This window comes from Trichosurus vulpecula, chromosome 2 (assembly GCF_011100635.1).
Source record: "Trichosurus vulpecula isolate mTriVul1 chromosome 2, mTriVul1.pri, whole genome shotgun sequence".
Lineage (NCBI taxonomy): Eukaryota > Metazoa > Chordata > Mammalia > Diprotodontia > Phalangeridae > Trichosurus > Trichosurus vulpecula.
Window position 1 is genome coordinate 102,724,292 of NC_050574.1, and position 17,306 is coordinate 102,741,597.

The 17,306-nt window shown below is 37.5% G+C and overlaps 1 protein-coding gene across 1 annotated transcript in view; it reads right to left on the minus strand.

Moving 5' to 3' along the window:
* Window positions 1–1,534: 1,534 nt before the first annotated feature.
* Window positions 1,535–17,306, minus strand: part of LRRC63 (leucine rich repeat containing 63) — a 44,510-nt gene continuing 28,738 nt past the window's right edge. Inside the window, exons 7-9 of the mRNA XM_036744917.1 lie at window positions 16,295–16,378; window positions 11,948–12,187; window positions 1,535–1,709 (exon numbers count right to left, since the gene is read on the minus strand). Of these exons, the coding sequence (XP_036600812.1) occupies window positions 1,535–1,709; window positions 11,948–12,187; window positions 16,295–16,378 (499 nt within the window). The remainder of the gene's footprint in view (window positions 1,710–11,947; window positions 12,188–16,294; window positions 16,379–17,306) is intronic.

Genomic DNA, 17,306 nt, shown 5'->3' on the forward strand with positions numbered 1-17,306 from the left:
ATGTGCATGTACATATGTGTGTGTATCTTAAGTGAGATCTATAGACATTTTAAAGAGATCATTCTAGCTATCCATAGTAGAAACAGAAGGTGGATGAAAAGCTCATATTGCTCAGATTATAACATGGAGTTGCACTTGTGGATCACTGAATTTATTCTTTGGCATATCTATCATGGACAGACACTGCAAATAGACAATAAGTTTGGCTCAGAATTGAAGAGGTTTGAACTCCGGTCTTCCTTACCCCAAGTCCCACATTCTATCCACTCTGTCACATAGCTACTTCTATACACCCTACAAGACAACATAAGTGTCAGCTGATAAAAAGTCAAAGTGACTTAGGGGAGACTATATATCTTTCCATAAGGAGTCTCCAACCACCACCAGGCAATCTTTTCTTCGGGCAAGTAATAGATTTTCTTTCTTTTCTTTCTTTTAATTTTTAGAAAGTGTATTTAATAAGTAGGTATGGAAAAGTCAGTTGTTACAAAAACAATACTGCCAAACTGGGGGTGCTTTCTCTCCTTACATATATACAAAATCCCTATGGCAAGCTAGGGAGCTCAAACTTATAGCAAAACTGATAGTAAAGGACACAGAAAGAAGACATGAGGCCAAAGGCTTTATCCACCCTGATTATTAGAAATCCTTTTCTCCCTTGGTACTAGCCTCATGAAGTTCTTTTTAAATGTAGCGCTCTGATGGACTTCAAGGTTTGGTATCTTTCTAGAATCCATAGAGAGTACTTCCACCAAAAGGATTCTTATGCCCATAAGCTGTTGTCAGTTTAGATGTCATCCTCAGAAGTCTTTCCACTTCTTTCTCAGAAAAATGTATATGCATTATACAGAAACACAAAAATGAAGGAACAAATAGAAAATGGGAGAAGATAAGCTATTATGGACTTATATATTGGAATATATATATTTAAGTATAAATAACTGTAAATGTATGCTTGGTTTTATCATCATTTAAAGTCATATGTAATAAATTATTTTTAAAAACAAAAGCAAAAATAAAGTGAAGTATAAAGTTTATTTACTATGCAGGTGGTACTGGATACACCTCTGTTTTGGACATTATACCACAACAGTTAAAAATGATGAGATCATAGATTCAGAAGCCTGAAACTATAATGATCATGAATCACATTTTCACACACTTGTTTCTTAACTTAGAAGCAGGTTATGGGTAAAAAGGTTAAATGCAGAAAATGTTTATTGTTAGAGATTATGATACATTTTCTTATTATGTAGAACACATAATGAAAAAAAATTGTCTTTGTCTCTTTATTTTCCAATGACGCTTACAAATTCTTCCTTCGGAAATAGCCAGTGATTCCTATTAATGATAAACTTCTGTAAAAATCCTGGATTACAGAGAAGATTCAGGTTAAGAGGTCCATACTTTGAAGTGCAGTAACTGCACTAAAGTTAGATTCTCTAAGAGATATTACTAGAACTTGTAAGATTGCAAAATTTCCCAATTTGGGCAGTAGAACTTCTGTTTTCTTAATGAAGTCATGACTTTACTATCATCTGGTCAAACGAGTCATGATATTTGGATCAAGCTTTGTGTACTTAAAGCATCTTGGAGAGCAGACATTGAACAAGATGGGAAGAAGTGGGGTATTAAAAACATCAAATGGTCGAATGAGATGAAGTCCTTTGCCGTACAAGGAGCCCTGGCAGTAGTCACATAACTTAGAGCTGAAATAGACAAATCAAATCTGTAAACCACTTCATACTTACTGAATGTTTACTACATGGGATACTCTTAAGTACCATAGAAACAAAAGATATGGTCCCAGGCCTCAATGATTTTACAATGTAGTTCAAAAGATAAAAGGAAATAATAGTAATAACTTGCAATTATATAGTGCTTTAAGGTTTGCAAAGTACTTTGCAAATATTACCTCATTTGATACTTATGATAACTCTGGGAGGTATTATTACTATTATCCCCATTTTATAACTGAGGAAACTGAGGCAGACCGGGGTTAAGTGACTTTCCCGGGGTCACACAGCTAATAAATGTCTGAGTCTGGATTTGAACTCAGGTCTTCCTAATTCAAGGCCAGTGCTCTATCCACTGAACTACCTACATACACGAGAATAGAGAACAGAGTTAAAATTAAATTTAGCTAAAATTAAATAACAATTTAAAACAGCTATGAGAGAGAAGTCATGGAGCAGTTTGTACTTAATTTCTAAATGAGTGGTATCCATAATAAGCATTTCACAATTAGGAAACAAAATCACTATACAAGCTACACAGCACATCATAGTCATCAACTTCTGCATCACCAGTATCATTACAAACTGTGATTCTATGGTTCTATGACTACTAAAATTCATTTAACATCTCTTTCTGTTATCTCCAAAGATGGCACATTTCAGGCCATTGACCCTTCCTAAGGGAGGCCTAGTGGTACAATGTGCAAAGATAAACAGGTAGGCTTGGTTTGAGTGGGCACTTCAAGGGGATATGTAACAGAAAATATGGGAAGTTTGGTGGGCAGAAGGGGGAAAAGTGGTTAGTGCCAACTGGTGATAAGTCTTAAAGCATGTGATTGATTAGAGAAATTTGATTTTAATATGAATGAACTGTAATTATTATAGATTATAGAACTATAATTATTATAGAATATAGAACTGTAATTATTATAGATTATAAGACTGTATTATAGAATATAGAACTATAATTATTGTAGATTATAGAACTATATATTATAGATTATAGAACTGTAATTATTATAGAATATAGAACTCTAATTATTATAGAATATAGAACTGTAATTATAGATTACAGAACTGTAATTATAATAGAATATAGAACTGTAATTATTATAGATTATAGAACCGTAATTATAGAATATAGAGCTATAATTATTATAGATTATAAAACTGTAATTATTATAAATTATAGAACTGTAATTATTATAGAATATAGAACTGTAATTATTATAGATTACAGAACTGTAATTACTATAGATTATAGAACTGTAATTATTATAGGAGAGGGACATGATGAAAATAATAAGTGAGTCATCTCTTTGGTTCTTTACAACTCTCTGGTTCTTGATCAAAGATGGTGATTTCTTAAATATGTAGGCTAATCTGAAGTTAGATGACTTTAAAACGATGCTAAATGTGAGACTGATACAGGTGTCCAGGCATGAGTTGGTTAGGCTTGGACAAAGATATAGCTGTGAGAAGTCAGAAGTCAAGTCAGTATGCATTTACAAAGCATTTATTATGTATAATGAGAGAGATTTGAAGATTTGACAAGATTTTAGGGGAATGAAGAAAAGAAAGAAATTAATGCTGGAAGTCATCACAGGAAAGAACACGTTCCTTCTTTTGGTGTTGGATACTTTGCATACAACATCTTCATTTGCCAAACTAAATTGAGTTTTCCAAAAAAATTATTTTTACAACTTGTGATGGAAAAAAATGGCAAAATGAGACACTACCTGTCCTTTTTCCCCCTTGAAATATTCTTTTCTTTTCCTAGTCCTTTTTGCTTTTATGCTTTTACCAGAAGAAAAAATGATGCAAGCACCAAATGGCAATGTTGCTAGTAAAAGTGCAGCAAGACACCTTTATACAAGTTGCAGACTTTGTTAGCAGGATGGAGAAGGCAACACCACAACCAATGATGTAGGAAGACATTCATTATTAAGGACACTGGGAGAAGGTGTGAGAATTTCTATCCTTATGGAACCTACATACAGTCCACAAGTTTGAATAGGAGAAGCAAGGTAACCATCACTGGCACTGAGCTTTCAACCAGTCCTTTTATGACATGGCAAAATCAGTGGATAGAATACAAAGGTGACAGATCATGGACCAGAAGGCATCTCAGGAGCCACTGAGTCCAGCCCTCTTCTTTTATTGATGAGGAAGAAGGGGTCCAGGGAAGTGAGGAATTTGTGCAAGGTCTCACTCATAGAGTAAGCATCACAGGTAAGATCCGAACCCAGGGCCTCTCACTCAATGGCTACCATTCTTTCCACTGTACCACAAGAAAAAAGAAGGGTCAGTTGGGATTTTTGCAGGAGGGAAACAATTTAGTTGTGGTAGTATATAGTATGTATTACCTATGTGTGCATTCTTATGCTTTGTGGGATTACAGTCTGGGAAAGAAAACCAGCTGTATGTGTTCCCTTGGTACATCTGGTGTGATAAGCTGTGCTTTCAGTAGTTGTTCAGCTGTGCTCAACTGTCTAACAATAATAAGGAACTAGTTCTAGGTTCAGCCTTCTGTGTGCCTAAAGTACCATTTCCAAACTTACTCTCTGTCTCCTCTCTGTCTCTGTCTCTCTGTGTGTCTCCTCTCTCTCTGTCTCCTCTCTCCCTCGGTCTCTGTTTCTCTCCCTGTCTCTGTCTGTCTCTCTCAGTCTCTGTCCATCTCTCTCTCTCAGAGCATGACTGACAGATGTTGGATTCAATTCAGTCCAATGAAATATTTATTCAGTACCTACGATGGCTAAGTCCCTGTGCTAGATGCCAGACATAAATCACTTTTTGGCAGCATTTGTTTTATGTAAGCAACATAAATAACAATAACCATGGCATTCTATATTATTGATAGGTGGCACAGTAGATAGAAGACTGGACTTGGAGTCAGGAAGAGCTGAATTCAAATTCTACCTCAGAAACTTACCAGCTAAATGACTCTGGGCCTCCCTCAGTCTCAGTTTCCTTACCTATAAAGTGGGGATAATAATAGCACCTACCTCCCTGAACTGTTGTGAGGATTAAATGAGACAGCATATGTAAAATGCTTTGCAAACCTTCAAGAACTCTGTGATAGCTATTACGTATTATTTATAATTACAATATTATTTCAAACTAAAAAAATAAAACCAAGCCAGCAAATATAGTCTATCCTAACTATGAGATTAGTTTTAAAACGAGAGGCAATGGTAGGCAACGGAAAGGTTTGTAGTTCAAAGGCTGGGTCCTGAACAGTAATCACCCATGTCACCCTGGGGAAGTGAGGTCATTTTTCTGGGTCTGTTCCTTCATCTGAAAAATGAGGGGATTAGATTAGATGATCTATGAAGTCCTATCTTAGGTCAACTACAACTGGCCTCAAACCCAAATCCACAATCTGGAGAGAATGAATTAAATAGGCAAGCATTTTTTAAAAGATACAAACAAAACAACACCCCCTGCCAAAAAAAAAACCCACCTTTTACTAAACACAAAACTCTGAAAAGGATACACAAATGCAGCTTTCTAGGTCCCCCCTAGGAGGATACACATGAGTCAACACAAGAGTAACAGTTCTTCATATATCAAAAGCTATTCTTGATATTAGTTTATATAAAATTCTCCTCTTCCCTCCCCATAATAAAAGCATTCAGCTTATCTGTCCTGGCTTCCTAAGACTAAAAGCTACTCATGCTTTCAAAATCATTAATGGCATGCATCCAATCAGACCAATGGCCTGGGCGAGACAACTAATGCCAAAGACAAGTTCCTTCTAGCTCTAATTCCTATCATCCTATGAGTTTGTGATCTTGCTTATTTCAATGGAGACATTAAGAGATTTTCCATATCCTAATGAGAACTCAAAGCTGCAAACACACAAAAACAAGAAATTTATGTGTTTTAGAAAAGTCCTTGAAATGTCACCCTCCTACATTTGAAATTTGTGACTCCTCTCTGCTGTTAAGGTCTATTGCATGACTGGAGTCCTTGCTGTCATGTAGGTAATTCTTCACAAAATACGTAAGTATATGCCATACAGAATAGAATTTTCTGGAATTAAAGCCATGCACATTTACAAAAAAAAATATTTTATACTCTCAATTTTTCATTTGTCTTCCTGTTTTTACATAATAATTATTTTCAAATATATTCCTCCTCCACCCAGAAAGCCACACCCTGTAACAAAGAATAAAAAAGAAAGAAGGAAAAAAAGACCTTCAGTAAAACTAACCAACATATCAAAGAAATTTTAAAATGTGTATGATTTTCAACATACATCATCCCCTGTTGCACAGATAACACACAGGAGGCATTGGAGTTTTCTGGACTCCAGCCTCTAACAGGTTCACTCTTGATCTGGTCAGACAGGCAGACACCTTCAGAGGGGTCAATAGTCAGCTTTATTCTAGTCTAGTCTTCTCACAAGGGTTGCTGAGCACCAGCTCCTATGGCATTCCTTAATCACCCTTCTCACAGGGGCTAACAAGAAGCGGGGGCAACTACATCTTAATGGGGTCAGTCAAGACAAGCGTGCACTCCCCTAAATCCCCCCAAGCCTCAATGGGGGCCGGTTGAGGCAGGTACATGCATTCTTCTATGCATTACCCATGGTTTCCTCCATGGGTTCCCCGTAAATTCCTCACTAACTGACCAGTGCCCACTTGCTTTACAGGACAACAGACGAAGAAGGCATCTTGCCAACATTAAGCTCACAGGTTAACCTTAGCAATATCGTCATTCTGCACAAGCACAGTAAATATTACTTATGTCATTCCTGTATCTCATGGTACAGCCTCTGTAGAACTGCCTATCACTATGATTCTAGAAATTACTATCTAGGATCCTTGGGGCTATTCTGGGAGTTATTATCTAACACCTGGAAACTAGACACTGCCATGGCCATGGATCCTGAGAAATTGAACACTAAAAAGAATAACAAAATCCTCCTTACATACACCCCCCACCTCTGCAAAGAAAGGTAGGGGGAGTACATTCTCCCCCTCTCTCTTCTCTGAGGCCAAGCTTGGTCAACAGACTTACACAGCTGGTTAAAAAAGAGAGAAATTGATTAAAGGAACAAATTAAATACACAACATAAAGAAGCAACTGAGAACAGTGACCTAGTGTTTGATAAACCCGAAGATCCTAGCCACTGGGGTAAGAACTCATTATTTTAAAAAAAGTTGGGAAAACAGAAAAGTAAGTTGGCAGAAATTAGGCATAAATCAACATTCTATATACCACAGATCAAGACAAACTCTAAATGAATATATTACTTAGACACAAAGGGTGAAATAACAAACAAATTAGGAGTAAAGAAGAAATCACCTGTCAGATCTATGATGAGGGGGAGAATTCATGACCAAAAGAGAATGAGATAATCACAGAAGGCAAAATGAACAATTTTGATTGCCAATGTGGCTAAAATTAGAAGATAAGCAGGTAAATGGGGAAAAATTCTTTGCAGCAAATTCCTCTGATAAAGATATCATTTATAAAACATATTAACTGATTGAAGGTTATAAGAGTAAGAACCATCCCTCAAGTGATAAATGGTCAAAAGACACGAATAAGTAGTTTTCAAAGGGAGAAATCCGAATTATCAAGACATTTGAAAAAGAGGCTCTAATTCACTAGTAATTAGAGAAATGCAAATTAAATCAACTTCGAGGTTCTACCTTGTACCCATCAGATTGGCAAAGTTATTAAAAAAAGAAAATCACAAATGCTAGAGGGGCTATGGGAAAATAGGTACATTAATTACTGTTGGTGGATCTATGAACTGGTCCAGACATTCTGGAAAGCAATTTGGAAGCAGGCCCCAAAAGCTATTAAACTGTGCATACCTTTTGATTCAGCAATATTGCTACTGTGTCTATACTCCAGAGAGACGAAAGAAAGGGGGAAGTGACCTTTACGCACAAAACTATTTATAGAATGTCTATTTGTGGTGCGAAGAACTGACTGAGAAGGTGCTCATCAATTGAGAAATGGCCGAACCTGGTACGGTATATGAATACGATGCAATACTATCATGGTGTAAAAAGCGATGAAGGGGATAGTTTCAGAGAAACCTGAGAAGGTTTGTATGAATTGATACAAAGTGGAGTGAGCAGAACCAGGAAAACAATTCATTCAACAACAACAATATTGTATAGAAAATCAACTTTCAAAGTCCTGGAAACTCTGAACAATACAATGACCAACCATAATTCCAGGAGACTTATGATGAAATAGGCTACTCATCAGGAGATGTATATTTGGAGTACAGATTGAAACTTTTTTTTCTCAACGTGGTCAATACTGGAATTTCTTTGACTTGGTTATACTTGTTTGCTACAGGTGGTGGTTCTGTTGTTTTTCTCAGTGTGTGGATGTGGGGGTGGGGAGGAGTGGGAGGAAGAAAAGGAAATTCAATTCAATAAACATTTATTAAGTGCCTACTATGTGTCAGGTTCTATGCTAAGTACTGAGGATACAAATGAGAAAAAGAAAGTCTCTGCCCTCAAGGAGCTTATAATCTATAATGGGGGGGGAGGACAATACACAAAAAGTAAGCTGGAAAGTGGGGGCAAGGGGAGATCTTTATTTGGAAAAAAATATAATTACGTGGCATTCAGTTTTGTTATTTTGTTCTTCCCATATACATTGCTATAGTCACTGTGTTTATCTTTACCTGCCTACTTCAATTTGTATCAGTCTGTATGAGTCTTCCCATGTTTCTCTGTATTCTTCATATTCACTATTTCTTACAATACGATAATATGTTTATCTAAAATTTGTTTAATCACTCTCCAATTAGTGGATAGTTACTTTACTTCCTAGTGGCAGCTAGCAGACACAGCAGATACAGTGCTGGGCCTGTAGTCAGGAAAACCTGAGTTTGTATCTGGCCCCCAACTTATTGGCTCTGTGACCCTAGGCAAGTCACTTAACCTCTACTTCAGTTTCCTAAACTGTAAAAAAGGGGTAATAATAGTAACTACCTCCCAAGGTTTGTGTGAAGATCAATTGGAATAATATTTATAAAGTATATAACAGTGCCTGACACTTAATAAGTGCTTTTTTTTCCTTCCTTTCTCCCATTTGTATCATCTCTCTCTCCTTTCTCTCTTTCTTTCCATCTCATTTTTCCTTCCTTCCTTGCTTCCTTCCTTCTTTTTCTTTGCTATTACAAAAAGTACTACCATAAATATTAGGAAGTATGTGGGACTTTTCTTTCTCTCTCTGGCATTCTTGGTATGGATGCTAACAGTGGGATCTCTGGGACTAAAGGGTATGAAAAACTTGGTCACTTTCTTGGTATAAATTGCTTTCCAAAATGGTTGGAACAATTCGAAACTCCATCAACAGCATACAGTTTAATGTGTCTGTCTTTCCTCAGTCCTTCCAGGATCAACTACTCCCATCCTCTGTCATCTTTGCCAATCCGCTAGGAGGGATATAGTTTTGATTTGCATTTATCCCCTTATTTGTAATTTGGAACAACCTTTCACATGGTAGTTTAACAATCTGTAATTCTTTTGGGAACTGTTTACCCTCATCCTTTGACCACTTATCCATTGCAGAATTACTCTTGGTCTTAAAATTTTGTGTGTGTATATGTGTATGCATGTATGTATATATAGACACACATATACATGTATATATAGATGTATATACTGTATTGCGTATATATGAATACATATATTAGATACCAGACCCTTAAAATGGAGAGATATTTGCTGCAAAGATTTTAAAAAGAATACTGAAAAGTTTCTTATTGAGCTCCTCTGCAACTTCTGCTCAATGTGTCTACTTTGTCTGTCCCTAACTAGGTCCTAGATTTGGTCCAGAAGAGATGTGTTATCTTATATAGACCAGGTCAAAGCCAAGCAGTAAGTTTAAGAGGTTAGAGGTTTAGAAGTAATACTAATTTTTTTCTCATTTCACTCCCAAAGAAGAAAAGTTAAAGATTCTGGTATTTCACCGATTTATTGCACTCTGGAGAATCCACAGGTTGTGATGTCAATAGATTTAATGGGTATTCTTGTCTGTGCGAGTCAATTTTAGAAGTCTGGCTTATATTCCCTCATGTCAGGGCCATTCCAGGGCCAGGAACTGTGATCTTCCTGTTACCAGTGTAATAGCAGATGAGCAGAAACTTAACTGATAATTCAGAAGTCCTGGAATGTCCTAGGGCCTCATTTGGTGGGCTAGGATGACGTGCCACTCAAAAAAGTGACACATCTTCTGAAAAGAATATACCAAATGGCTTAGTTAACATTTTGGTGGGGGGCAGGAAGGAAGGTTACTATTTCTGCTATAAAAAAGGGACATGTTATTTAAGCACTCTGTACAGATACTAAACTATCATGTCTTATCATTCCAGCAGGGCTTAGGCAAATTGCTAAATCTCATTCATTTATTAAATGAATATGACGATTACTGGGTGTTGGGATGACAACTTTTGTTTCAACAGTTTTTCCAAACCCTCTCATTTGTGCCAACAAGGATTGAGACTATCCAGGAGGCCTTGCCCTTAACAATAGGCTAAGTCTACTAATAATCATAATCTGGGTATTAGCAGGCATCTCTCCCTTTAGGAACCCTAAGAGTTTATATACAAGGTTCTCTCCAGATCAGGGGATGCCTAGACTAGTAAGAACCACAGTCCTTGTTCACTGTAGTTACTTCCCCTTCAGTTTTTCCTTCCAAATAGGTGTTGCTATTCAACGCAATGGCCTTACATGTAAATAATACTGTACTACTATAGTTTACACCCTTGTTTACTCTCACAGAAGGGGAGTCTCAAGGAGAGTTTGCCTTACCTTAAACTTTTTTCATCTGAATCACAGTAACATTCTATACTGTACTTGTATATAAGCATATTAGAAAAAAAAATTCATAGATCTACAGCTGGAAAAAACTTCTTTAAAAATATGACCCAGATCCCTCATTTTATTTTTTTAAATTTTTTTAAGGGGGGAAGGCAGGGCAATTGGAGTTAAGTGACTTGCCCAAGGTTACACAGCTAGTGTTTCAACTGTTTGAGGCCACATTTGAACTCGGGTCCTCCTGACTCCAGGGCCAGTACACTACTCACTGCACCACCTAGCTGCCCCAGATCCCTCATTTTAAAGATGCTTACTTATTTTTGCCTCTGGTTTCTAATTGGTTATATCCTAGCATTCCTGAGCCTAATCTGCCAATCACTAGTAGATGTTCATTCCTGTTTGCTTGTGTATTACTATGCATTCTGTTCATTTTTATTACCAGTGACCTCCAACCATTTGCAAAAATTCTGGTGTTGTGGTCTTTGCGTTGCCCTTTCTCCCTTGACAGTCTGGTCTTGGAGCATCTCTGGTCACTGCTTATCTGAGCACTCCTTCATAACTCCTTCATTATTTTCTTTCCTCCTTTCTCTTACTATCCTTTATCCTCTTCTTCCACTTAAATTTTTCAGTGTTACTATGTTAGCTAGGGAGGAAACCTGGATCAGATATACGGAAGGCAGTTGGGCTCATTACTATAGAACACTGGGTTCCATGCCTATCTTATAAGGTTGATAAAGACCAATCAATTAAAAGAATCGTATATTACTTATCATATAAAATGCTCAAGAATTAAGTATTTAAGAATTTAGTTGACTGATTAGAGAAAAATTAGCTTTCATCAGAAAGCTGTGGATGAAAAACCCTTTATGGGTTTACCAAAGTGTGGTGCTGAGCTTGGGAATTCCTCTGAAAGAGTAGTGATGGCTTTCTGCATGCATGTTTAATCCATTACTCAACTCTTCTGGTCTAAGAAGTACATGTTTCTTTGCACTCTCCCAGACACAGAAAAATGGCTCCTACAGACCCACTCCAACACTTTCTTCCATGTCTTCAGAGGCTCAATAGAAAGTTTTAACTGGTAATTGTGCAATGTCTGCCAGCTATGGTTAAATAATTTCTAGCTTACATAGGGAATAAGTCATAATTCATGAAATAATGGAGGAATGGAGCTCTAGGAAGGTTTTCTCCCCTTTGCGGGTATAGAAACCACTTGGTTGATTCTTTAGCATCAGAAGAAAACTCAGAGGAATATTTCTAGTTAGCCTTATATCAAATGCACTGTACAGTGGGTCTAAGAAGATGACCTAATAGAAACCAATGTAGTGTTCTTTCCACTATGCTCAATATTCTGCTTGAGAACAAAACAGAAAAATAATTGTCATCAGTAAAAAGTTTCTATAGTTTGCTTACGTGACTAGTTGTTGCTTAATTTCTTCTGGGAGCACCTCATAAAATTTCCATAGTTGGTTCTTGGAAAAGCACACAAGAGCTAGATCTTTGAGGCTTTGAGCATCATTTATAGAATTCTCTTTCCAAAACAAAGGGTGCAGGAAGTTATTTTCTACAGTAAAGTTATCCGGGGAAAGTTTCAAAATTCCAGGTGGCAAAGATGTCAGTTCATTCCCATCAAGATTCAAATTGTTAAGGGCGCTGCAGAAAAAGACCATCATCAAAAGTCATTTGTGCAATTAATACTACTAAAGCCAAACACTGATTATAATCTGATCCTAGAACCGTAGTTACTAATAATTCCCACTGTATCTGATGACCACTAAATACAACAAATAATAAACAGAGGTGTTTCCTTGGAATTATATAAAAACTATGGAATTCTTATGAGAAAATGCAATCAGAATTAGTCTTAGAACTATATTTTCACTTGCTAAGCAACTGAATCAGAGTATTAGTCCATGTGAAAAGTTTGCGTGGGAATTCAGGTGAAATATGTACATTAATACATGGCAGGCCTTTGTACACCTCTAATCTCTAAAAAGCAAATAAATGGAGTTCAGCATTATAGAAGGAGTAAATTATCAACTATTCAGATAAAGTATCACTGTGATTTCATACTCATGGGTTGGAAGTAGCCCTGAGTTTCTCAAAAGTCATGTAAACTAAAAACCTAATTCTGGGAGGTCTTATCAGATATGAAAGGCTTACAGTTTGAGCCTAACTGAACTGTTTGAAGTCCAAGGACTAGCACAGCTAAGAGTAGCACCCTTAGATGTTCTTTCCCTCCAAGTTGCAGTAGCAGTTTTGAGTCCCTAGTGGGGAAGGTGCTCCTACTCTCAGGATTCTAGAGGTAGGTAGCCTTCGGATGGCTATCCTCCCAACACCAGATAATGAACCTCCACTACTTTATATTCCCTTAATAATCAGACAAGAGACTGTAATCTTTAACAAAAGCATTTAGTAAAATGGTTGGAAAAAACAATAGTTACATAGCACCAGGAGCACACTTTTCCACAAATAAAGAGAATCTTTGAAGCCAAGAGTGGGTATGAACTTAAAGTATGGCATCAGTGAGGTCAGAGTATGCACAATCAAGGCAAGCCACAACTCCAAAACTGCAGGGCCTCAATGTCTCTTATTTCTCCAGAGCCTCATGAAGTCCATTGTTAGACATGATGGCAGTGACGGATGAGCTGCTCCACTGCTCAGCTAGCCTGGGTCCTTACAGGACATAGCATCTCAGCTGGATGGGTGGCTCAGCTGAACATGCCTCCTGCAAAGGATGGTGTCCCAGTTGCTGGGTCAGTTCACTGCTGAGCCGGGTCAGGAAGGTGTCTCAGCTGCTATGCTGTCTCTTCAGTGGGCTTGGATGCTGCTAGCTTGGGCTGGGCAGGATGACTGATCACTGAACTTGGCAGCTTCTGGGCTGGGACAGATAAGTCCCTCAGCTATTGGCCTGGGCCAGCCAGGCCACTCTGATGCTGGATGGCCTGGATGGTGTCAGAAAGGGTGGTCTGCCATCGAGTAGCCACGGCCAGATATGACTGGCCAAGTTATACTGCTGTGGGTCTTCTGCTGCCAGGCTAGGTTGGACAGGTCCTTGGGCTATGGGCTTTCTTCAGGGTACAGCATCTCTGTGGATCACTACCTTGGTTAGTGGTTCCTTGATTTTTTTTTTTTAGCTGGAGTGTTACAATGCTCTTTTCATCTAGGGCAATAACCTTTTTTAAAAAAATTATAATTTATATTTATTCCCCCTGAATAAATGGGTACCTCCCCTGAACAGAGCATGGGAGAAAGTACAAAGGACTCAGATGGATGCCAGTCCTTTAATAGACCCTCACCTTGAATCTCCCGCCAGGCTCTTCATTGGCCAGATACAACCTCCTGACTGTGTATGTCATGCTCTCCTCAAATGGCTCGTTTAAGCATGCGTACAAGCCTCTGACCTTTCACCTGACCGACCTGAGGCCTGGTTTCTGCTAAAGCTGGGGTGGGGGAAGGGGGGAAGTACACCTTCAGTTCTGTGGAAACAAACTCCTCCCATTTCCTACAATTTCCCCCCTCTTCTTTTATTCAAATTTTTGTTTCTACATTTTTAATACTCCCTTGCTCTCTTTCTCATCTGAGTTTTTCCCCTTAACCATCACCCCTTTAAGTAAATACGGGAAGGATTGATCGTCGCATTGACAAATCAAAGGGGGCAGTCCCCTTTGTAAATACAGATACAGAGACCCAAAAGAAAACGATAATGCAATTGTTAGGGCAATAACCTTTAGCCCGGGATTGGGAGAGGCCTCTCCTCCTTGACACTCTCAGTGGCTTAGCTCTAAGGTTGGTCACCTCCAGATAGGAAGTGAGAGAAGATGAAACTCTTCTGTTCAGTTGTCCACCATGGTTCTTTCCTTAATAAGACACTATGTCTTGCCTTACAGAGATAAGTCCAAATTTAGTCACTCAGAGTTTCCATACTCTTTTGGGATATTATGCAGAAGAGTGGTTAAGTGTAAAGGTGAGAATATCATCTGTGTTCTAGAAGCAAATTCATTGTCTGGCTGACTTCTTCATATACAGTTGAGTTATTCAATATTCCATGGATCCATACTCACTCAAAACCATAGGTCCCACCTACATGCTTACATTTTTATAGTAAATATTGTATCCTCAGCCAGAGGACACAATTAATTCAAAACAAAGACATTTAACAAGTTAGCACAGTAAGAAGAATGGTAACAGAACATTTCCCCCCCAAAATTTGGGCACTCTTTCCCACAAATACATACACCATAAGTGGGAAGAATGGGCACAGGTAAGGAGCACTCACAAGGGGGCATACATGTTAGGAACATATGTGGTTAAAGCACATGTGTGAAGGGGCAACTCACATGCCCAATCCCACAGGTCTCCTGATGTCTAACGGTGAAATCACTGCTTTCTGTCTGGGCCTGGGAATCATCATCTACCTCTTACTGTCTTCTGGAGTCCTCCGTTATCCACTAGAAATATCTTTCTACAGCTTTTCTGGAGTTCACTAGACAATGCTTTATCTCACTAGCTTTTGGGTTTCATCTCTTCAGGACGACCTCCTAGCCCTCACCTCCGGTCCACTATGGGGTAGTGACTAAAAGCCTTTTCGTAATAAGTATAGTTTGACACCTATTTAGTCACAGCATGACTATAGCCATTTTAAAAGATTAGGCAAAGTGACCTCACATGAAGATTAAGTCATTTCTTCTTGATCTCTATGGCTAAAATAGAAATCACAGTCTCTTGTCACAAACAACTTTCTGACCTAGGGTACTCTCAATATCCTTTCTGGCTTAGTATGCAAATAAATTTGAGCCAGGACCACATGTGGAGGAAAGATTATTGTTCTTCACTCATCTAGCCTATACTCTTTGCTCTTTTTCATGGATATTTGTCAGCAGCAAAACCCCACGGCTTTGATGTTATATTTCAGCCAGTAAAACACTTTAATGTCTCTCTAAAAATAAAACTAATTGAAACATTTAAGGGACAAGCTCTCAAGTTCAGTCAAATTAGGATATCCCTGGCCTCATCAGCATAAAGGTCCTTTCTTAATATACTTGCTTATATTGTAGTAATTGTTTATAGTAATTCCTTTCCCTTTTGTTAAAAGAGAATTGACATTACTAATTTTCTTTAAAAAAAAAAACACCTCACTTATCTCGATTCTCTTGTGTACAAAACTGCTTTTTTCTGACTAGAGTTGGAAACAGACAGAAAAGCATCTGGGACAATTAAGCATCAAGAAAATGTAAAAATCAAATCAGACTAGCCCAATTTAGCTTTATGCATTAGACACCAAGCAGTTTTTTTTAAAAAAAAAGGTACATTAAGATCAAGTGTGCTCTGTTATGTATTCTGGCTTTCTCACTTACAGCCTGTTATTCTTAGGTTCCTCTATCTCAAGGTTGTGTCCTTTGAAATAAGTTCCTGTTATTAGTATTTAAATATTGATAAAGGTAACTCAATATTGTTAGGCAGTCACTAAGATTCTTTTTCAAACAGTTTTGGAAAATTTTGTTTTCTTTTTATCCTAGCACAGTGCATGGCACGTAGTAGGCACTTCATAAATGTTTACTGATTGATTACTATACCACAGAGAAATCACAATTTACATTCTTCCTGAATTAATACTTTATAGATTCCATCTTTACTTGTTATTAAATTACTACTTAAAATATAGTATATTAAAGTCTCCCCAAAAGAACAATTCTATCTTTGAGACTAAACATGTTTAAAATACATGATTTTTAGGTATATTTACTGCTTTTTAAATACCTGAGATTCTTGATTTCATTTGGAATAGATGTAATTTCATTGTGGGAGACATCTAGGGACTCAAGTTTAGACAATGAAAATAACCTTAAAAAGAGAGAAAACAAGCATGCTATAAAAATAATTATGCGGAGATCACTTACTGAGAATTAAAAGAATATTAGGAATTTCACTGAATGCAGAGAAGTTATAGAAATTGTTCTTTTCTAAAGAGAGGCAGCAATGTATAGTAGCTAGACAGCTGGCCTCAAAGTCAGGAAGACCTCAGTTCAAGTTCTGCCTGTGACACATACTGCCTGTGTGACTTATATACGTGCAAGCATGCACACACAAACACATACATGCACACACACTATACACACAAATATATGTGTACACACGGACATACACATACATACATGCATGCATACATACTATATACATGCATGCATGCATATATGTATGTGTGTATATTATATATTACCTATATTCTAGTTTTTAGGGCAAAGAGTCTGACCCTGTTGCTTTCTCGACATTTATTATTCCGTTTATTTAGAAAACTTTTACATCTTTGTCTTAGTCCCTCCTTTTGAGGAAATTATCCCCAACTGATCCCAAAAGAATTAGATCAGAGATTCCCAAACTTATTTGGCCTACCACCCACTTTTCAAAAAAAAAATTACTCAGCGCCCCCCTGGAGTTCTACTTTCTTTAACCGTTTAATGGCTTAAAACATTGTGTCATTTCAAAAACAATAAAATTTTCTGGCAGTTCATAGCTATTCAAACTTGACAAAGTTACTGCAATTCTTTAAGCCTCAGTTTCATCATCTATAAAATGGACATAATGATATCTATCTTGTCCACATCAAAGAACTCTTGTGAGGCCCAAATAAGACAATGTATTTGAAATTGCATCCAAAGCCATTTTTATACCAGACCTGTGACTTAATTAGTATAGGGAGCTACCAGTGAAGACCTTACTCTACAAATGTGGATTGGCCCCTTCCCTATAACCTCAAGTCTTGGTTATGCAT